At 40.5% G+C, this 23569-nt stretch overlaps 2 protein-coding genes across 5 annotated transcripts in view; one reads left to right on the forward strand and one right to left on the reverse strand.

The window, feature by feature from the left end:
- Nucleotides 1-9612, forward strand: part of LOC127627929 (phosphofurin acidic cluster sorting protein 1-like) — a 26011-nt gene extending 16399 nt beyond the window's left edge. For all 3 annotated transcript variants that reach the window (XM_052104548.1, XM_052104549.1, XM_052104547.1), the window contains exons 15-24: nt 41-147; nt 554-708; nt 821-931; nt 1092-1209; nt 1343-1385; nt 1525-1567; nt 2896-3040; nt 3239-3477; nt 4006-4125; nt 7217-9612. In XM_052104548.1, coding sequence (XP_051960508.1) covers nt 41-147; nt 554-708; nt 821-931; nt 1092-1209; nt 1343-1385; nt 1525-1567; nt 2896-3040; nt 3239-3477; nt 4006-4125; nt 7217-7335 — 1200 coding nt within the window. In that variant the 3' untranslated portion in view covers nt 7336-9612. The remainder of the gene's footprint in view (nt 1-40; nt 148-553; nt 709-820; nt 932-1091; nt 1210-1342; nt 1386-1524; nt 1568-2895; nt 3041-3238; nt 3478-4005; nt 4126-7216) is intronic.
- A 5200-nt stretch (nt 9613-14812) lies between these two features.
- The window catches only part of LOC127627928 (pecanex-like protein 1), a 34220-nt gene continuing 25463 nt past the window's right edge, over nt 14813-23569 (reverse strand). For both annotated transcript variants that reach the window (XM_052104546.1, XM_052104545.1), the window contains exons 30-33: nt 21537-21811; nt 20898-21064; nt 20392-20786; nt 14813-18031 (exon numbers count right to left, since the gene is read on the reverse strand). In XM_052104546.1, the coding sequence (XP_051960506.1) occupies nt 17882-18031; nt 20392-20786; nt 20898-21064; nt 21537-21811 (987 nt within the window). In that variant the 3' untranslated portion in view covers nt 14813-17881. The remainder of the gene's footprint in view (nt 18032-20391; nt 20787-20897; nt 21065-21536; nt 21812-23569) is intronic.

Here is a 23569-nt window from a genome sequence, read left to right on the forward strand (position 1 = left end):
GAGAAATTAGTGTTTCATTGACTTGTTTTTGTGTGTGCAGTATGTGACTGAGCTACTGCAGGCCCAGAATCTACCGGTGGTTTGCACCTGCTCTGGATCAGAAATCCAGGCCGTCCTTTCTGCCCTACTCACACGCATACAGAAATTGTGAGTGTAATTGTTGCAGACGCTATGAGAATTCACACAAATTTGAACTGACATGCTGTGTTGGCAGGCTGTCAAATCTATTGACATTAAATATTATTCATGCATGTTAATATGAATCATGTTGTTGCCCTAAATTTTAAGTTCATATAACAGTCTGGAACAACATGTTCATGTGATTCCACAAATTACAAATCTATAACAGAACAAATGTTTTTATCCTGATAATGCACAATTATATGGCAAGTTGCATTTTATTATTTGCATTAAGCATTGTTTTTTCATCCCTATCAGAACAGATGTGCTACTTACCAGTTAAGAACCACTGGCTTACTACAAATCTACCAGTTCTTGTGACTGCATAGGGTTTTAAAAAACATTTTATTGTCTTCTCTCCTCCTGCCCACAGCTGTAACTGTAACTCTGTCATGCCCAAACCGGTAAAGGTGGTGGCGGTTGGAGGTCAGAGCTACTTAGGAGCCATCTTGAGATTCTATGTCTTTCAGCTGGCCAACAAGATGTCTGACTGGCTCAGCCACATGAGGTTTCTTGTGGTGCCTTTAGGTATGTTCAGATAACCCTGAGTTTAGAGGTTAACCTTGACTAGCTCAGAGCTCCAGTATTTGATTAATATAAAATACTTTGAGCTCCATGTGGTGCCTGGGTCTCTATTTAGGCTCTCACCCTGTGGCCAAACACCTGGGTTCACTGGACAACCGCTACAGTTCTTCCTTCTTGGACAGCTCATGGAGAGAGTTATTTAGCCGGTCTGAGCCTCATCAGACTGGTACGTACTTGACATTGCATTTGCATCTGCATCATTTGCTTTAATTCATGTTTTAACTTGTGAATATGCAGCATTTAACCGTTTTTAGACAGTTGCTTTCGATAATTTGCTTTGGCATTTGTCCATTTGAAAATGTTTATTTATTTTTTTATCTCTTTAGTCTCATCCTCTGCTGACTATGTGGATGTGGGGGGACGAATTCTACAGTACATCAATGGATCTACAATCACTCATCAGCTCCCTATTGCTGAGGCCATGCTGACCTGCAAACATAAGACGTGAGTGGGACATACATTGCTGTTAATTTTGATAAGTGATTTGGCTAGTAGTACTGTTGCTCTTTAATATACAGTACCTGGCTAATTTCTAACACCTGTTAAGTTCAGCCATTTTTTTTTTTTACTTTTCCAGGCAAGAGGATGATTCTTACCAAAGTTTTGTTCCTTTTGTGGGTGTGAGTACATGTATTATAACTGTAAAATAATCGACAATTATTAATTACATTTGAAGCTTTATTAGTCTGTATGTTGAATCATATCCCAAGAGTGTATTCAGACATATTTAATAATGCAATCATACTTTCCATGTAACAGGTAGTCAAGGTGGGATTGATTGAGCCCAGTACAGGATCTCCAGGTTTGATATGTGCTTCTTTGTGTCTAACTACACAATATTCAGTAGTATTATGTTACCTTGCTGAAAAAAGTTATAACAAACCTAAGCTGTTTTTCTGGTCTTGCCTGGTCAGGTTTGCTGGTTTTAGAACTGTTTTGGGCACTTAGAAGCTGGTCGGGCTGGGAGACTGTCTTGAACCAGCTAAGACCAGTTATGGCTTAAGGAAATAGATTTACTGAAAATGAAAATTCTCTCATATCATCTCATGCCCCAAATGTGAATTACTTTTTTTCTTATGCAGAACTAAAAGATTTTTTGAAGAATATCTCAGCTCTGTAGATCCATACAATGCAAGTGAATGGAGATCAGGCCTTTTTGAAGCTCCTAAAAGCAGATAAAGTCAGCATAAACATAATCCATATGACTCCAGTGGTTAATTCAATGTCTTCTGAAGCTATTGATTTTGTTTTGGGTGAGAACAGACCAAAGTATAACTCCTTTTTCACTGTACATCTGGACAACAGTCTCCTTGGCGATCATGATTTTAACCTTGATTACACTTCCTTTAGCAATATGCATCTGCGCATATGTCAAGCACTAGGAAGTGAAATCTAGCTTGAAATCCTAATCATGCCTAGAGATTGCAGTTGCAAGATGTACAGTGAAAATTGTGTTGTATTTTGGTCTGTTTTTACCCAAAACCAACTGGATCGCATGGATTACTTATGCTGATTTTTTTTTTCGCGATTTTGGAGTTTCAATGTACTGGCCATCATTCACTTGCATTGTATGGACCTACAGATCTGCGATTGGTGTTCAGAGGAGAACGTAAGTCATACAAATCTTGGATGACATGAGGTTGAGTAAATGAGAGAATTTTCATTTTTGGGTGAACTATCCCTTTTAATGCCATCTCAAACTTGTATGATTCTCTTTCTTCTGCGTAACACAAATTAAGATATTTTCAAGAATATATTATGTGTTTATATCCATACAATGCAAGTCAATGAGGTCCAAAAGGTTCAAGCTCAAAAAAGGACATAAAGGCAGCAAAAAGGTAATCCATATGACTCAAGTGGTTTAATCCATGTCTTCTGAAATTTTACCATCAGTTTTGGGTGAGAAACAGACCAAAATGTAACTCCATATTCTCTATAAGACTTGACATCTGCAGTCTCCTAGGCATGATCATGAGACAAGCTTGATTACACTTTCTCGTGCTTGATGCATGCAAATGTTTCAAGTGCAAGGAAGTGATATGAGTTTGAGACAGCATAAGGGCGAGTAAATGATGAGAATTATTATTTTGGGGTTTAACAATTCCTTTAAAAAATGTCGACCCATTGTAGGTGGCGATTATGAGGAGGGAATGGTTTTCAATTTAGCAGTTCCCTTAACCTCTCCCCCTGCATATGGATCAGCCACTGGTATGATGAAAGATTCTGCCACGCCGCCCCCATCACCATCACTAAGCAGTGGATTGGCTGCTCTGGGGTATATGTAATGATAATATATATTGTTCATGTATCAATATAGTCAGAATAGCCCTACCTCTGCTCTTTCTCAGATTGCTATGGCACACATCTGTATTATCGCTTGAATCAGGATTTATCTAAAAAGCAAAAAAAATAAATAAACTAATGCAAGCAATGGATTAGACCATGTTAAAATAACAATGTCTCCATTATGTAGAAGCCCCAGCATGTCTCACGGGGTGGATGCCATTGGGCTGCAGGTGGATTACTGGGTATCTTCAGGGCTTGAGAAGCGTAAAGATGGAGAGCGGAGAGACACGGGCAATAAGAACACTTTGAAGTGTGCATTTCGATCCCTGCAGGTCAGCCGGCTGCCCTGCTCTGCCTCTAGTGAGCTCCAGTCTGGCTCCAACACCATGTCCATGACTGTAGTAACAAAGGAGAAGAACAAAAAAGGTGAGATGATTTACTAGATTTACAGAAAACTCATCCATTTGGATACACATTGTCTACTCACTGGAAACTTTTAAATGGGTACATGGTAAATAGAATGATGTAGGACATTTACAACCATATGATGAAATAGGTGGTGTGCTGGTCATTTTCAAACATATTGAACCTGCTGTATGTACTTACTGAAAGGTGAAAATTACATCAAAAAATAATGTAAAGGTTCAATGGTTACCCTGGAACAAAATTGAGGTGCATAATGTTGTATAGTTAATGGCTTACAAATGCATCTTCAGGACATGTGCTTCTTCAGGGCTTCACTTATTATCAGATTTGTCTTTTTTTTTTTTTTTTTTTTGCTGAAGATGGGTGTGATCAATGTTTTGTTGACTGTGCTATTCAGAGTCTCTCTTGTCGACTCTGCACACTTTTCTTTTTTTAATTAGCTGAGCTGTTTTCTATCTCCCTAAATAATGCTTTGTTTACTTCTACTAACCAAACCTAACTCCATTTGCAATCTCTATATGTCTCCAGTCCCAACCATCTTCCTTGGTAAAAAGCCTAAAGAGAGAGACACTGAGTCAAAAAGCCAGATCATTGAAGGCATCACCAGACTTATCTGCTCAGCCAAGAATCAACAAACTAGTCTCAGAGGTACAGTACTAATCAACAGATCCAGCCGTTAGACAGCCTTTGTGAGACACCCATTGGTTTTATTGACGGTTGGGTCTGATAGCCTAATTTTACTGTTATAAAGCAATAAAAGATTTCAAGTATTCAAGATATAGATATATTCAGAATATAACTGTATAAAGTTGGTGTATAAATTCTGTGCTACTAGTGTTACCAAATGTAATTCCAAAAATAATTTTCAAACAGGTATCCCGAACACTCCCTCCTACCATTGGTCCAACAAACAAATAGTCTTGCCCAAAACTCATGCCATTGGTTGAGCCAATGTTGTCATGTTGGGTTAATTAGGATGCTCAAACAAACAGAGCCATATATTGATACAACTAAAAATAGCTTGCTTATAATTGTCTGCATATTAAAGGTAAATTCCAGGTTCAACACATGTGAAGCTCAGTCGACAGCATTTGTGGCATAATGTTGATTACCAAAAGAAATTGAAGTGTCTCTGCTTTAAAAAAAAAAAAATTAACTTCCCTTGTAAGTGCCTCACTGGTCCCACATTCTTTTTTATTTTTAAGAAAATCAGGTAGAGCTTGAAATTCCTTTTTTGGTAATCCAATATTATGCCACAAATGCTGTTGATTGAGCTTAATTTATATTGAACCCGGAATATACATTTTAATACAGTTACATCCAGACACAGGTCGGTTATTCACAAGTGTGACAACCACATTCTTTAACTGAACTGACACCTGTACATTTTCAGGACTCGCAACCACAATTATTTTGGTGTGTGAATGGAACTGTACTGGAAAACGTCTGTTACGTACGTTACCTTGGTTCCCTGAGACGAGACATTGCGTAGTAACACATAGTGGGAATGCCTTCATACACAACCCATTTGAAACCTCTCTATTATAATGCCAATATTCTAATATTGGCTATGTTTTTGAGCCCCGTCTGTTTTGGTGCGAAACTGACCGCTATAAAAACAGGTGCACAGACACCATTTCCTCAGAATTTCTGAATGCGAACAAGGAGCACATCGCTCGTGCCTCAAGAACCCTGAGTCTTGTAGTGCGCGTAGCGTTTGCAATGTCTCGTTCCCTTTGTCTCAGGGAACTGAGGATACATGCATAACCGAGACGTTCCCTTGCGACTCAGTCCACTTGACATTGTGTAGTAATGCATATGGGGAACAGAATCCCATTACGCCACTTCCCCGAGAGGAATCATGGCGGTGCAGTATTGGGACAACAACCAACATGAGCATGCCGCAGTGAGTGATCCTTGTGATGGCCAGGAGGAGAGCACTCGTAACGAATATATGAACTATTGTCATATAGTATAATTAACTCATTATGAACCCAGTCAGGAAAGGAGTTTATTTAGAATAGTTTGTTATAAACTTCAGGTAAGAATTGTGCGGGATGCTGCTGTTTGAAAGAGCTTGACTCATGCTGTGCTCTGCATACGGTTAAAAAGTATTCAAAGCTGCTGTGGGTTATACAAGATTTGATGGATGAACTTGCGCCTAGTTTAGACTTGTTTGTTTAATACATGCCATCAGTTGTGATGAGACACGCCGGTTTTATGGTCCTCGCTATCACTGATACTTACGTTAGTCACTGTCACTATGATTACAGGTGTTAGAATCCGTATAAACTTTCAGAAACCAGTTAATCCGAAATGCAAATGGCGTTATTTTCGTCTCTAACACTGTCTCTCCTCCTCCTTTATAATCGACAAAGTGGTCAACGTTACAATTTGCAAGCGTAAAGTTGGAGCGTTCTTTGACGCATTTCAAATCACTGCACTTCCATATTTTACACTACCTTTGACAATAATTGTGAAGCTAACAGAACTACTCAGCTGCAGATTTACACCTGTTATATCGCTCATCACCACCTCTCTAGATCTAGGGCTGCCAACGCAATTGACACTGTTCTCATGCTCTCACGCTACACATCCCTTTTCTTACACAGTAAAAACTTTGCGGAGCAAAGAGGACACTGACAGCGCATGGACAGGCAAGACAGAGCATGATGCTGCGAGTTATTCAGACAAATCAGGGGCAATCAGCAGCACAGCATCTCTCCCTCCATTTCATAATTTAATCTAACATTTTCAAAACATCTTGTCAACTTGAAATGGCCATTTTTAGGTAACTGTTTAGGTAAGGTAACTGATGAGTTTTTATTAGAGATATTTCACTCAAAAATTTTAATTGTCATCACTTACTTACCTTCATGCTGTTACAAAGCTGTATGACGTTCTTATTTCGGTGGATATCAAAAGGAGATATTAGGGAGTTTCAGTCACCAATCACCTACATTGAATGAAAAACAAGATGCAGTGACAGTGAATGGAGACTGAGACTAAACGTTTTGCTTAACATCTCCTTTTTTGTTCCATGGCAGTGAAAAACTCATTTAGATTTAAGGGTGAGCCGTGATGACAGAAATGTAATTTTTAAATGCACTGCCCTTTAACTACCTGTTGAATTATTTGTTAAAGGTATCTGCCAAGACAAAATATCTAAATGTTATTCAGCACATGCTAGACCTTATTCACAGCAGCGCCATCTTTGATTTTGAATGACAAAGACAACATGGTTGTGCGGGATAAACGTACAGTCTCATCGATGAGATGTACTGCAGTTTAAAGTGTTTTTGGATCATTCAGCAGACAAAACATTGAATAAATATCTTTTCAAGGACACTTGCAAGACCAAAAACTCCAGACAATATGAGTTGTGGAAAATCAGATGGGATATTGGAGCTTTTACAAATTTACACTGTGCATGCCATTTGAAGCTATGGTAAGTCTATACCTCACAGCCTCGTTTCCATTCCCATTAAAATAAACAAAATGGCGCTACTGTGAATAAGATCTATAGACCAATCCTCTTATTTACAAAAATGTCAGCGCATGTGCAGTAAGTGGTGGCAGAAAGCCCGCTGATCGTGTTCGATTTGACAGATTAGAGGATTAAAGTATGACGCAAGTATCTTGCCATGACAAAAAGCAGGATCTTTGTTCTACCTTGTGAAATATTGCACAGATACCCAAACACACCTCCACTAATGTGATGGACTTTGTCATGTTTCAGTGTCTGTAGATGGAATGGAGTGGAATGATGTCAAATTCTTCCAGCTTGCATCTCAGTGGCCCACTCATGTGAAGTACATCCCAGTTGGGCTGTTTGGCTACAACAAACCATCCTCTTAATTACCTTGGGCCAAAACATGGAAGTTTCAAGATTCCTGAACCTGGATGGCCTTAATTCCAAACAGAGGGCCAGTTGTTCTTCTTGAGGTGGAAATGCTTAATGTAGATGAGATACTAGATCCAAATTGAGAGATCTAGAAATCCTCCCCAAAATAAGAAAACGTTGGTAGTTGGTAAGATATTTGATGACGTGTTTGGCCTTTAGAGGTCCAGGGCCGACAAAAAGACATCAGGATGGATCATAAGTGATTTGAGGATGATATTTCTGAACTTTTTTTTTTGAGTGTTTTGTCTGCAATGCAATATAACATGCAATTATTTTTGTATTGAGTTTAAATGTCACTTGATATTAGTGATCCAATATGTCTGTTTTCTCAAATGAAGTTGTCATTCATTAGGTGTTCCTTAGGTGTATGAATATGTGTGATTATTTTACATCAAAGTAGAGTTGAATTGAGTAATCTCAAGTGATCCATACCTTACTGAATAATCTTGCACATTCAATGCTTTGTAAAGCCACATTTCTGTAAAAAAAAAAAAAAAGCCTTTTAAGAGATATTGAATATTTTTTTTGTATGTTTGAAGTATACTGTCTACTTGTATTGAAATATATTGTATATTTGTTTGTGTATGATGTGATTTTGTTATGTATGCATACCATATATATGTATATACATACACACAAGCACAGCTGAAGTCAGAAGTTTACAAATGCTTAGGTTGAAGTCATTAAAACACATTTTGTGGGTACATAAACACATTTTTTAATGAAGTTATTAAAACAAAATATTTGGCTCAATCACCACCCCGATTGAGGCGAGTCACTACGCTACCACAATGATCTAGGGCGCATCGGGCATTCCTTATTGGGGAGAGGGTTAGTTTGTGAAGATGCTGGAGGAAACCGGTAGACAAGTCTATATCCACAGTAAAATGAGTCCTATATCGACATAATCTGAAAGACTGCTCAGCAAGCAAGAAGCCACAGCTCCAAAAACACCATAATTAAGCCAGACTACAGTTTTTCAAGTGCACATGGGTACAAAGATCGTACTTTTTGGTAAAAGTCCTCTGGTCTGATGAAACAAAATTTACCTGTTTGGCAATAATGTCCTTCGTTCTGTTTGGAGGAAAAATGGTGAGGCTTGCAAGCTGAAGAACACCATCTCAACCATGAAGCATGGGGGTGGCAGCATCATATTGTGAGTGACTTTGCTGCAGGAGGGACTGGTGCACTTCACAAAAAAGATGGCATCATGAGGAATTAAAATTATGTGGATATATTGAAGCAACATCTCAAGATATCATCCAGGAAATTAAAGTTAAAGCTTGCAAATGGGGCTTCCAAATGGACAGTGACCCCAAGCATACCTCCAAAGTTGTGTAAGGATAACAAAATCAAGGGATTGGATCAGCCATCAAAAAGCACTAACCTCAATCTGATAGATAATTTGTGGGGAGAACTGAAAATCATGTGCGAGCAAGGAGGTCTAGAAACCTGACTCTGAAGTTCTAGCTGGAGGAATGGGCCAAAATTCCAGCAACTTATTGTGAGAAGCTTGTGGAAGGCTACCCAAAACTTTTGACCCAATTTAAACAATTTAAAGGGAATGTTAAAAAAAACAATGTGTATGTAAACTTCTGACCCACTGTCAATGTGATGAAAGAAATCAAAGCTGAAATGAATCATTCTCTTTATTTTAAGAATGTGAAATGTCAGAATAATAATAGTTATACTAACTGACTTAATACAGGGAATGTTTTCAATGATTAAATGTTAGGAATTGTGAAAAACTGAGTTTTAATGTATTTGGCTTATGTGTAGGTAAACTTCTGACTTTAACTGTGTGTACTTACAGTACATGCTTTAATTGCCTATATATACAATGTGCTCTTCTATCAGGGTTTGTCTAAGCTGCTATTGACACCTAATCCATTGCACTGTGGTTTCTGAATTTAATCTAGTTGCCGTTATTTATTTGTTAGCTATTAGTGAAGTCATTACTGGTCTCTTCATTCCTAATGCCTTCCATAAGCAAATGTTAAATAGCTAATATTAGGGGTAAACCTAACCATATGGTTCAATATCACACCTTCCATGTGACATAAGAAGACAATTTCTGGAAATTGTGTTGCCTTTCTTAAAAGATTGTACAAACCAAGTTACTTTGCATGCTATTACAGTATATTTAAGGTTATTTTAATAACACACTCTACATGAAAAGAGTCAGTATTATATATTTTCTTCTAAAAAGCTCTGTACATGAAATGTGAAAACTGCAGATGTAATAAAATATATTACCTTTGAGATTTTTATGGTGCTTTTTATTCATCATTTTAAACTGTAGTTTACCCAAAATAAAAATTCTGTCATCATTTACTAACCATCATGTGTTTCCAAACATGTATGACTTTCTTCTGTAAAAACAGAAAAAGATGATAGGAACTGACAGCCTTAATCACCATTCACCATCATTGTTTGGAAAAAGATGCCATGAAAGTGAATGATGGCTAGAACAACATGAGAGTGAGTAAATAAGATGATTTAAATTTTTAGATTAACTGTCAAGTGTGGCTTTCTGTCCATGACAAAATGACAAAACCTAAGTTCAAAGTTAGTAAATCATTCAGCAGCTGCTTTCTTATTCAAAGTGACAAAAAAGAAAAAACATCAGCAAAGCTACCACAAAACAACACGGTAATACTTTATAATGGAGTTGTATTTATTAGCATTAATTAATGCATAAGGTATCATTAACTAACAATACAAAAATGTTTTTTACAGGGAATTATTAATTTTGGTAATTTATAAAAAAAACTATTGTTCAATGTTTATGTTAGTTCATATTGTATTAATTAATGTTTATGTGCACAACTTTTAATGTAAAATATGTATTGGAAGTATAAGTAGAAATGAGCATTAACCAAGATTAATGAATCCTGTACAAGTATTGTTCTCTATTAGTTTGTTAACTAATGTAGTTAACTAATGTTAACATATACAACCTGATCCACTGTAAGACCGGACAAGTTCCTTTAACTTAAAAACGTTATGTGAACTTTGAAGTATTTTAACTCAACTTACTTGATTGAAGTTACATTGATATTGAAATTAAGAAATCTTGTTGATCAACATCAAGACTTCAGATCTAAACATTTTTTTGCGATTAACATTTTTTATAGATTCATCTATTAAATAAAGAACAGCATATGTATACAGAATCAATATTTAACCCTCACTACATATATTTTCCACATTTCTCCACAAACAGGTCTAGACTCACCAGTCTTCTAGAGACCCCCTCCTCAAAAAGCTAGCACTCTGGCCATCTCTGAACACCACTTCTGAAATGGGGGCGCTCCAGCCGACTTCCAACTCCTTAAAATAATCTGTCTGGCAATCATAATACTATAACTAGACCCAGTTTTTCACATGCTTATTCTCCAAATTAATGACTGCTACATCTCCTAAAATACAGAGTCTAGGACAAAATAAAATTTCAGATGCCAAAACTGCACATAAAACTCCAAATCCTCAACCAAAATTCTTGAATCATAACACATCCCCAAAAGACATGGGTTGTGTCTCCATCTTCTGATTGACATGGCCAGCAAATGTGTGTGTCTTTAAGACCAAGCTTATACAATCTAGAGGGTGTCCAATAGAATCTATGTAAAACCTTAAATTGCATAAGGTGAGCCCTTGCATGTCTAGATGCAGACTTGATGTTTTTTAGAATCCTAGCCCACACTTCTTCCTCCAGTACCACGTTTAAATGTCTTAAGAGAAGTTGAAGTTCAGAAGTGTCAGAATTAAATACTCTGGCCTCTCTTGTCCAAATCACATGCAAATGTGAAATAAAGGGGTGTGACTTAACTTCCCTGTTAATTTGATAGAAAGGCTTTGCAATGGGAAATAGGGACAAGGACGGCCTGTTCAACCAGGGAGGGGCTCTTTCAGGTGGAAGTGATCAATGAGCTAAATGCCTGAGACCAAACGCATGATAATAAAACAAAATCTTGGGTAGGAATAGCCCATCTTTGTCAATTGGCCTATGTAATTTGTGGAAATGTAGACTGAGACGTTTACCATTCCAAAAGAAGGACTTCGCTATGCTATCAAATTGCTTGAAATAGGAGAGGGGGACATCTATAGTGAGTGTAGGATATTTGGTACTGATGAATTTAGATGGGAACCGTTAAAGTGATGTACTTGGCGTGTAGTGGTGTTTCCTTGAGTTCTTGGCTCTTGGTTGAAAGTTCGTTCCATCGATGTTTTGGACCTCTGTAAGATCAGATAGTTATTGTCTGTATGAATGATGAGGTTGTCTTTGAAGCGAGGCCTTCACATGGGTGTGTGAACCGTAGAGTGACAAGCTTTCTCGGGACTTCGAGTCCCAAGCTTCCTTGGACCTCACATGGCATGGGACTGGTTCCAACGAGATCCAGAGAAGACCACGAAGGAAGAGTCAGAGCGAAGTCTGAGCAATCAGAAGAGCAGAAGGTTCTTCCTGTTTGGAAACATTTGAACTGAAATTGGCAGCATCCCCAAAGCAATTGTCAGAATTACCTAGCAAGACTAGGTATTGTATAAATCATGGATTTAAATGCATTCTGTTCATTTTAAAAGGTTAAATCACTAAAGTACTGTGACTTTGTGTAAAATGTTCCTGGATTAAGATGAAATGTGTTAGTATTCATGCAAATCTGATTGTCTTTTGGAAACCTTTCAAAAGGAAAGTCTGCTTTAACTCTGTGTGGAAATTCAGGTCATGCTGAGGGGCCTTTCTGACCAATTACCCTTTTTGCTTTGAATTATGGTGTTTAGAATGTCTTGACCATTTTATTGTCCAAAGACAGGCCTTCAGTAGGATTGTTGATGCTTGGTCCATTAATTTATGATGTTGAAAAATTCAAAACATTCATGTATAATACAACAGGAGTGAATGTAGCAGGTAGTAGAATTTTGGAATACAATTAATTTTAATAACATCATTGTGAACATCCCAATCATTGATAAATGTAATGAAGACCACCTGCCCAGGTCGCTCAAAAACCTTTTTATTAAAGGGTCAAAATGAACTCTAAATAAATCAGACAAATTAGCAGGGAATAAAATACCCAAATACTTAATGCACTGTATGGGCCACTGGAAGGCGCATGGTTGGAAGTCCGTTACTGGACAGTATGCTGTCAGAGACAAAGCTTTGGATATAGACCAATTGAATCTATCCCGAGAACTTAGAAAAGGAATTAATAATTCTGTGGAGGAAAGGCATAGATCAAATCTGGTCTGATCATTCTTCCAAGAAAGCTTTTTTTTTGCTCCTTGCCTCGCGTATCACAAGATCTTTATCGGATGATCTCAGGAATTTGGCCAGGATTGATTGGCGTCTGTCTCCCTGCGAGCAGGGACTCTGTGAGCTGGTTCGATTTCCAGCTTATGGCCAGTTATGTTGAGTAGACTCGGAAAGAGCTCATCTAGGAATTTCACCATATCTCTGCCCTCCTTATGCTCAGGAATTCCAACAATTCAGATGTTATTCTCAAGATCTTCAAGCTTTTCCATGAACATATTCCAAATCAACTTTGGTTGCTGGCGGATTATCAGATAATTCCCCCTCTGATGACTCCAGATAATCAATCCACTTCTCAACATCTTCCAGACTTGTAACTAACTCAGAGAATTTTGTTTCCATTGCCATAATCGATCAATGTATTACAGCGAGATCTTTTAAGTATGCAAATACTTTCATCATGTTGGACAGTTGGCACTGAATTTCCCTGGTCACATTATTCAAATCGACTCCCTGGTCCACAGGCCCGTCAGAGGTATCAGCTTGAGCACTGTGGAGCGGAGGGGGGCAGGGCTAGAATGTTGCACGCCCGGTCCCCAATCGGCCTGATGGGGCGCGCAAGGGATAAAGGCGGCCGGTGACGATGGTTCGAGAGAGAGAGAGAGAGAGAGAGAGAGAGGGAGGGAGGGCTCATAAGCCCTCGGAATCGCCACCATATGGTCCTCCGCAAGACGAACAGCTATCTCCAGCGACGCCGGGCGGTGGCACTGGACCCACTCTGCGATTCTCCAGGGCAATCGTTGGACAAATTGTTCCAGTACCACCTGATCGATAATTCCTTCGATGTCGCGGTACCCCACGAGCAGCCACCTCCGACAGGCGTCCCGGAGCGGTTGGGCAAATGCAAACGGGCGATCAGACTTTTCCAACTTCATACCCCGGAAGAGCTGGTGATTCGCTTCAGCTCCGACCGACCCGTTGCAAGATGGCCCTCCTTAGGTCTGTATAGGCCAGGAGGTTCGTTGCCGGCAGTTGTTGAGCCGCGAGTTGAGCTTCCCCGGACAAGATAGGAACCAGGCGGGGTGCCCATTGTTCATGCGAGTGTGCTCGAACAGGTCAAGGAACGCCTCATGATCATCTGCCGCCCCAATCTTCTGTAATGTGGGTGGGGGCAGCGGGTGTCCGTGGTCGCGGCTATGGCCGACGCGGCCTCCTAGCTGAGGAGACTCCGGATGGCGTGCCGGTCTTCTGCATGAGCCCGCATGATCTCGCGAGGGACTGGAGGACCTCCGCCAGCTGGGAGGACTCTACGGGGCGACCCTTCTTCATGCTTGGACAACTTTTCTATTTTTCCCGTGTTTTTAGCACCAGTGTGACAGTTTCCTCCAAAGAATGACACGTGAGGCCAGGCTCAAAGGTGAGGCATTTTTTAACAATGAATACAGCACTTATATAGACAGGTAGTCTCTCAAACTTTATGTAACTGAAGCACACAGCAGGCTTCTGGTGTCAGACTCACTCTCTCTCTCGAACCGTCGTCACCGGCCGCCTTTATCCCTCACGCGCCCCATCAGGCCAATTGAGGACCGGGCGTGCAACATTCTAGCCCGGCCCTGCCCCCCTCCGCTCCACAAGCATGTAACTGCCTTTTAATATCTCCAGAGCTCGAGGATTTTGAATTTTTTGACAAATTGTCTTCAGAGAGAAAATATGTAGGAGGGTGTATAAAATCTCACAAATTATAACACAAAAATAATTAAAAAACAGTAAAGTGTGCAGAGCTGTCACTCACACGTCTGCTCCTCACATGCCGTCATGTCCATAGATGAAGACATGGAACAATAAAGATCAAGATAGAACTCTTTAAATGTATTATTAATATCAATGGCCAAGGTAAAAATTTCACCACCAGCAGATTTCACTGAGGGAATGGTAGAAAAAGACTCTCTCTTCTTTATATTTCTAGCCAAAAGCTTCCCTGCTTTGTCCCCCAACTCAAAGTATGACCGTCTTTCCCTGAATAACTAAAACTCCAGTTTCCATGACAAAATAGTATTACAGGCCTATCTGTATTTCACAGAAAATACTGAGGACCAGTTGGTCTCCATATAAACATTGATTTCAGTCTTTAACATAATATGTGAAATAAAGACCAAACACATTCAAATTGTTTAGCAAACAATGACACAAAAAAGCTTTAATTTAAATAGAAGAAAAAAAAAGTCATAAAAAAACTGTACATAACTTTGAATAGGTTTTTAAATATAAGATTTAAAAATAAAAATAATAAAAAAAAGGATGTGTACTATTTTACAATAGTTGTGCAAAAGCAGTATTAACTGATTTATTCCCCAAACTTCATGATTCTATGTTGAGTGCCAGACCTCTCCGCAAGCAGATACACTGAAGCATGTCTCCCCTAAGACCCAAAGTAGTGTCTTCCATTGAAAAAATATACACACACACAAATAATGATGTACATATATGGCAGAGATTGGTTAGATCCCTTTAAATCACCAACACCCAAGATGATCCAGTAACTTGTGCTTTCTCCCAGTAAGAAAAGTACACCCTGTAGCTTTGGAAAAATACCCCTAAATATAAGAAATGACGCCCAAAGAAATGGTCCTGATGAAAAAAAAACAGATTGTCAGTCAGCCTCTGCCCAGTCCTCACTCAAGCCAAGCACTCCCTAGCAGTTCAAAGTCTAATGGAAAAGGTCCCATGTGTGTGTGGCTGGAGAGAAGTGGACAGTTAAAATCTGAAATAGCCTAGAAAGAGTGCAGAGATTGGAGAAAAGACTAGGTTAAGCAGACCTCTTGTCTAGTGTTCAAACAACTTGTAATATTAGTCTGTGTGTGAGGCTGAAAGGCCAACTCTATATTTGCAGTGTTATAAATGTATTCAAAATCAATGGTTTACATGAGAGCATGAATAAATGAACATGATTATTTGAGTGGGAGCGGGAAGGAGTGCCAACAGTACACACTCATCAGACTAAATCACAAATATGTCTCTTCATGTGTATCAGGCAGGATTACATCTATTTTAATCAGATTCAGCATTAGAAAATTAGTGTAATTGGGCTGATCAGGATTTGTTTTTTTTTTACATGAAACAATCATTATGACGATTGCAATCAGAAACCCAAATTGCAGACGAGAACCTACTGGCACCAGTGTTAATTCAACCACAAACAGCTCATGATTAAGTTCTTTAATCCTTTTCTACCTGAACACTGACAAATTCTAAGGCACCATTTTCCCATGGAGGCCCCCCATTTACTGACTCTCAAACCATACCAATGTACAAGCCAAAAGCCAGTTAAGAGTACAGCTTGGCCATCACAAAAGAGTTCTACAGGGACAGTTTACCCAAAATTGTCATAATTTATGGACATTCATGTTGTTCCAAACCTGTATGACTATCTTCTGTGGAACAACACTGACATTAGGCAAAATGTCATCTTCAGTCACAATTCACTTTCTTTCTTTGCACCTTTTTCTGCCATGTAATGGAAGTAAATGGTGACTGAACCCTCTCTTTTTGGGTTTCAAAAAGTCTAAAAGGTTAGGAATGACATGAGGTTGAGTAAATTACAGAAACTTTCATTTTTGGAAGAACCATCCCTGATTTACATACCACCTCTGAATCTGAAAACCTTTAAAACAGCTCATGGGATATGTCAAGCTCTTTTAAATAGATACAGTGTAGCTATTCCAGGCATGATACCAGTCGTACATTGTTTGACTGAAGGATTTGATATGTTTGTTTTAGCGGCAGTACACATCAGAGATTTGTTCGCCCATGACGTCTAACTTTTGTATTACATGCAAAATAAGAGGAAAATAGACACCGAATAAACTCATTACATCAGGTGGTTTCAAGAAAAAGGGGGTTGGGCAGAGGGTACATTTGAAATCAGAGCATCATCTCAGTACACGTCCAACTAGTGTCAGCACATGACAATCAACAAACCCAGCCACTCTATCTCCATTTGAGACCAGGAATCAAATAAATATGTTATCTCTGTCTTTATAATCAGTATATTATTGTTTTCCCCCCTCAAACTCTTCCAACTAGAAGAGCTGGAGTTTAGAAGTCAAAAGGAGCAGTAATTTGGTTAGTTCTATTAGTAGTAGAGGGGGTGCTGCAGTAGCAGTAGTATTGCAGTAGAGGGGGACACATTGCAGGTGCTCACAGCAGCAGGAAAGCAGGAGGCCAGGAAGCCCTCATGTGCGCTTCCACACTATACCATGTTCAGAGCTCATTTGCTTGGGAGTAGCTGGGAACAGAATAGAAAGTTGTCATTTTGGGTGATGAATTATGAGATAAAGAAATAAATAAATACCCTCATCCAGGCCAAAGAAAAGATAATTTCTGTAAAAAATTATTAAAAGACAATTTGGTGGCCAACCAGCATTTGATGACCACTTCTGTGCTGATGAATTCTTCTACACTTTACCCCAACACTGACAAGCTATCTGATGGACTGTTGAAGCTGAACTCTAATCGAATGTCTTTGTGGAATTTGTGAGCTATGAACTGCAGGCTCAGTGAGGGGGAGTCAAGTCCTTTGGTCTTGAAAGGACAGTGGCTGAGATGTGGTGATAAGCCTCAACTCTTGGCTTAAATTAAGAGAAATCCTTTGCACAAGTCAGCCGATGCCCAACTTTTGGTCATCTTAAGGCTTTAGCAACATATATGGACTGGATGCATGAGGGGAAAGACAGAAGCTTGGGTACATTTAAGGCTGCTACAGAGGAGAGTTCTCTTTTGTTACTGCTGGTGGGTGTACAGGTCACGGATTTGCACTGATTTGAATGACCTGACCCTCAATTTCAAGAAGAAAAATAAAGGAAATCCATTCAGATTGCACTTACTGGCCACTATTTTTGGCTTAGAAGCCTGGAGGCCAAAACAGCAGCCAAAGAAGCTTTGGAAAAGCTCTGTCCAAGGAGACAAAAGTTTATTACTTGGTATACCTTACCGGGGCACAAATGCAAAAGGAACATACGCGGCACTCTTTTCTGGTGTGCTTCCATATCAGAAGATTTGCAAGAAACATCCAAAAATATCCAGAACTGAAGATGCTTTCATCCTAAAAGACATTGAGAAGGTCAGCTAGACTCTGTACTGGGGAATTCCTTCCAGCTCTCTCCATCTGGTCAAAGAGAGGTTGGCTAGGATGACCATGGGCTGATCCCAGCTGTACTAGTCTTGCTATGCAGGTTAGTCTCTGTGCAGGCTCAGCGTAGGTGCTCAAGTAAAGGCAGTTCTGTAGACATATCCCGTGCACTGGGAGAGTCTGATGTAAGGGGAGTAGTCTCTGAGTGTAAACCAGCTCCTATTGGATCCAGGGTTGGGCTGACATCAGAGGGGAGGACAGGCAGTGTAGGCTATGAAAAGAGAAAATAAAAGCACAAAATTAGTGACTAGAACCAGTCATGTATAAATTATTATTAATTTCACTGCATCTTTTTTCCAAACAATGAAAGTGAATGGTGACAGAGGTTAACATTCTCAAGTCAAGTGGTTTTTATTGTCGTTTCAACCATATACAGTTAGTACAGTACACAGCAAAATGAGACAACGTTCCTCCAGGACCATGGTGCTACATAAAAACAACAAAGGACCAACACAGGACCACATGAGACAACACAACGAAATAAAATACTTATATAAAATACCTATATATACCTATATAAAGTGCACGTGCAAACATGTGCAAAGTACGGGACAGTACAACAAATTACTGACAATGAACAGGACAATAGACACAGTGCAGCGCCGACCAGTACTCAGTAGTGCAAAAAGATGACAGTTTCTAAAAACGAACACATAACATACTATGAGATAGTGTTCTATGCACATAGCAGTTATTGAGGTAGCAGACAGTTATAAAGTGACTGTAATTAAAGTGCAACTCAGGACACGTGTGTGTGTGTGTGTGTGTCAAACCAGTCTCTGAGTATTGAGAAGTCTGATGGCTTGGGGGAAGAAGCTGTTACACAGTCTGGCACACAGAATGCTTCGGTACCTCTTGCCAGACGGCAGGAGGGTAAAGAGTTTGTGTGAGGGGTGTGTGGGGTCGTCCACAATGCTGGTTGCTTTGCGGATACAGTGTTTTTTGTAAATGTCTTTGATGGAGGGAAGAGAGACCCCAATGATCTTCTCAGCTGTCCTCACTATCCTCTGCCTGGCTTTGCGGTCCGAAACGGTGCAAGTCCCAAACCAGGCAGTGATGCAGCTGCTCAGGATGCTCTCAATAGTCCCTCTATAGAATGTAGTGAGGATGGGGGGTGGGAGATGTGCTTTCCTCAGCCTTTCGAAGAAAGTAGAGAAGCTGCTGGGCTTTCTTGGTGATAGAGCTGGTGTTGAGGGACCAGGTGAGGTTCTCCGCCAGGTGAACACCGAGGAATTTGGTGCTCTTGACGATCTCCACAGAGGAGCCGTCGATGTTCAGCGGAGTATGTTCACCTTGTGCTCTCCTAAAGTCAACAACCATCTCTTTTGTTTTGTCGACATTCAGGGACAGGTTGTTGGCTCTACACCAGTTCGTCAGCCGCTGCACCTCCTCTCTGTATGCTGAGTCGTCGTTCTTGCTGATGAGACCCACCACGGTCGTGTCATAGGCGAACTTGACGATGTGGTTCGAGCTGTGCATTGCTGCACAGTCGTGAGTCAGCAGAGTGAACAGCAGTGGACTGAGCACACAGCCCTGGGGGGGCCCCAGTGCTCAGTGTGGTGGTGGTGGTGGAGATGCTGTTCCCAATCCGGACTGACTGAGGTCTCCCAGTCAGGAAGTCCAGGATCCAGTTGCAGAGGGAGGTGTCCAGGCCCAGCAGGTTCAGCTTTCCAATCAGGTGCTGGGGAATGATTGTGTTGAATGCTGAGCTGAAATCTATGAACAGCATTCGAACGTATGAGTCCTTATTGTCTAGGTGGGTGAGGGCCAGATGGAGGGTTGTGGCGATGGCATCGTCCGTTGAACGGTTTGGACGATACGCAAACTGTAGTGGGTCTAGTGAGGGGGCAGCTGGGTCTTAATGTGCCTCATGACGAGCCTCTCGAAGCACTTCATGATGATGGGTGTAAGTGCGACGGGACGGTAGTCGTTGAGGCAGAACCCTGAAGACTTCTTTGGCATGGGGATGATGGTGGTGGCCTTGAAGCACGTTGGAACGACGGCGCTGCTCAGAGAGATGTTGAAGATGTCGGTAAGAACATCTGCTAGCTGGTCTGCACATCCTCTGAGCACTCTGTCAGGAATGTTGTCTGGTCCAGCTGCCTTCCGTGGGTTGACTCTACATAGAGTTTTCCTCACATCTGCCGTGGTTAAGACAGAGCACCTGGTCGTTGGGAGGAGGGGTGGTCTTCCTCGCCACCACGTCTTTCTGCACTTCAAACCGAGCATAGAAGTCGTTCAGCGCATCTGGAAGGGAGGCATCTTTGTCACAGGCAACTGATGTTGCCCTGTAGTTGGTGATGGCCTGGATGCCCTGCCACATGCGCCGCATGTCACCGCTGTCCTGGAAGTGACTGTGGATTCTCTGGGCGTGTGCGCGCTTTGCCTCTCTGATTGCCCGTGACAGTTTGTCTGCCTAACATCTTTTGTGTTCCATGCAGAAAAGGCATATGAGTTTGGAACAACATGAGGGCAAGTAAATTATGACTACATATATAACTGAACTACCCCTTTAAGTACATTATATCAATACAGATCAGTAATAGCTGGATTGTAAGCATGTGTCCTAACCTTTGTGCGCATGTTCTGTGATGCTGAACTGTCCCCATCCATTGCAGCAGGTCCGTTGAATCCCTTCCTTCCTGATATACTCCATTTAGTGTACAGGGCTTCATAGGGCAGCCCGCTGCCATGACCTAAGCTCAGGCCCCTCTGAGACACCCTGTGGCCACAGCTGTCCTGCAGGCTACTGGGGCAAAAGCGGTCTGCAGGTGGTAGGGCCACTGAGCCACTGAAAGACAGCTGGGAGCTAGATAGTGGCCCTCCCAAAAGCCCATGGATGGAAGTGGTACGCTGCAAGGAGCTAACAAGCCCTGCATCCATCCTGCCCTCTGATTGGCTAAGCAGGGCAAGTGGAAGAGGCTGGGGATGCAAAGGCCAAGATGGTCCAACGGGGTTGTCAGTCCCTTGAGAAAGAACAAAAACAGTCTGAAACTCAGAGCTTTGACACATTATTGCAATTTTAATTGGAGGTGGATTGTGACACATTGACAGTACTAAAGGAACAGGTGTCTTACCCATTGAGGGCTGTACAGTTGTGGGATGAGGCAGAGGGATGCTGGGCACTGTGCTCTGGGGAAGATGAACTGCAGGGTTGTTAGTGATGGAGGTAGAGCCGCCCCCACAGTCTGAATCCTCAATATTACCCCCACTATTACAGCCGGCACCACAACCCTTCTGAAGCCTGAAGAGATCAGAGAGCATATATCAAACACACTAAACCCAAAGCCTAAAAATGTGTTGTAAGTGTTGTAAGCTCCAGGAACAGGGTTGAGAACCACTGATCTAGTCAGTTAGCACACAAAATGTACTTGAGTTATAGTTCACCAAAAAACAAACTCCATTCTGTCAACATTTGTTCACGATCATGTTGTTTTAAGCCTCTATGACTTTCTTTTGTGGAACACAAAGGAAGATGTTAGGCATATTGTTTGGCACAGCCTCAAGTTACCCATCACTATCATTGTATGGATAAAGAACAGCATTAGCATTCTTAAATTCTCCTTTTTGTGTTTCACAAAAGATTTGAAATGACAAAGGGATGAATAAATGACAATTAATTTTTTGAGGCAAAATATCCCTTTAACAATAAAGGTAAGGATAGGAATACCAGCTACATTGTGTGTGTGTGTGTGTGTGTGTGCACCACATCCAACCTGTCCCAGCTGCTGATGAACCAAATATAAATGTTGCGGGGGCTGATGGGACCTCCGCAGACTGAGCGCAGCTGGGCATGGGCCCCGGCGTAAGAGGTGGTGAGGGGGGACACGTAGATGGGGTACCCGATGGGCTGGTCGCAAGACGAGTTAATCATGTTCCTCAAGGCTTGCTTGGCATTCTGGATGCTGCCACGCTCAGGGTTCCGGTTTCGGAGGAAGACCAGCTCCTGCTGCTGCCCAGCCCATAGCCCACGCACACACTCTCGGTTCACCTGTAGGGGGCAGCAGAGACTAGTTAAAGCAATGTCAGTATGCAGGGTTGCTGCAAAGTTTTTAAAATCAAATTTAAGGCTTTAAAACCATTTTAAAGACCTAAGCTAATAAAATGAATACCGTAAATGAATACCCAACCAAAATTGGTTTATGTACCAGTTTATCAATACATACAAATTAGAGGTCAACAATTTTTTTTGTTGGATTTTGCTGATACCAATAATAGACCCTTTTCACAAAACTGTTATGAGTCGTTTCTGTCGCCTTTAACAACGTAATTGTTAACTTAATTTTCGATTTTAAAAACATTTAGTAAAAATTTATAGCATTGTACTTAGATTTATTTAGAACTTATTCCAGGATAATACAATACAGTTAAAACAGCTGTGATGAGGCTTCTATCACAGCCGCTGATGGAGTGACTATCTCCATCACAGCCGCTTGTTTCTCTCTTACTGCTGTTATCCAGCACTGTATATTTTTATCTTCTTTCTGTTGATTATTTTTCTTTTGCTGTTGAAGCAAACGGTTAAGCAAATTTACTGGGGTCCCCCATTCACCGCCACTCAACTATAACGAATTCTGCTTCGCAAATGTGCGAAAAGGGTCCATAAGGTGTTGGAGGAAAGGCGATAACCCATAAATCGACACGGTTTTTTAGTTGTCCAAATTTAATGAAATCCCATATGCACTTTATTGTGCAGAGAAAAAAAAAAGGAAATAAAATCTCAATTTGGTGCATAATGCAGGACTTTTAACTTTAAACAAGCCCAAAATACACATTTATCTATGCTTCCAGCTGCTTACACAAACTGACATAGGAAACAAAATATGCACTCTTACAATCATCTATAATGTATCACAATAAAACCACTATAAAATAAACAAACAGTTATTCGTCAAAAGCAGATCATCAGCGAACACTTGTCATAAATTACCTGCACTCACTGATTGTGAATCACTCTGAAACGGCTGGAAACACAATATCACAAGCTTACTGGGAGCTTGTAGTATGTGCAAAAACAGCGTTGCGTTCACTTTGAAGCACGTAGTGCACAGACTAAATATTTATTTATTGAAATCACATTAGGCCATATTGTGATTCCTGTCTTTTCGGCCTCAACATTAAGACATCTTCAAAAGATAATTAAGACATTTCTATACCATTCAAGACTTTTTATAATCTGTATAAGTGGGCTGGCCAGAATAGGATGTAGTGTGGACCAGACTTTATGCACAGTCAAAAGTCTGGTTACGCAAGACTACAGTGGTGTATGCTAATAAAAGCGAAAGTTCACCCAAAAATGAAAATTCTCTCATCATTTACTCACCCTCATGCCATCTAAGATGTGTCTAACTTACTTTCTTCTTCTGAACACAAACAAAGATTTTTAGAAGAATATCTCAGCTCTGTAGGTCCACATAATGCAAGTGAATGGTGATCAGGCCTTTGAAGCTCCAAAAAAGGAGATAAAAGTCAACATAAACAATCCATCACTCAAGTGGTTTAATCCATGTCTTCTAAAATGATCCAGATGGAGCTACAGAAAGTGTAATCACACTTGAAATCATGATAACCAAGGAGAACGCTGTCAAGGTGTACAGTGAAAAAGGAGTTACATTTTGGCCTTTTCTCACCCAAAACCAACTGGATTGCTTCAGAAGACATTGATTAAACCACTCGAGTCTGATGGATTATGTTCATTCTGACTTTATCTGCTTTTTGGTGCTTCAAAAGCCTGATCACCATTCTCTTG

This window comes from Xyrauchen texanus, chromosome 34 (assembly GCF_025860055.1).
Source record: "Xyrauchen texanus isolate HMW12.3.18 chromosome 34, RBS_HiC_50CHRs, whole genome shotgun sequence".
Classification (NCBI taxonomy): domain Eukaryota; kingdom Metazoa; phylum Chordata; class Actinopteri; order Cypriniformes; family Catostomidae; genus Xyrauchen; species Xyrauchen texanus.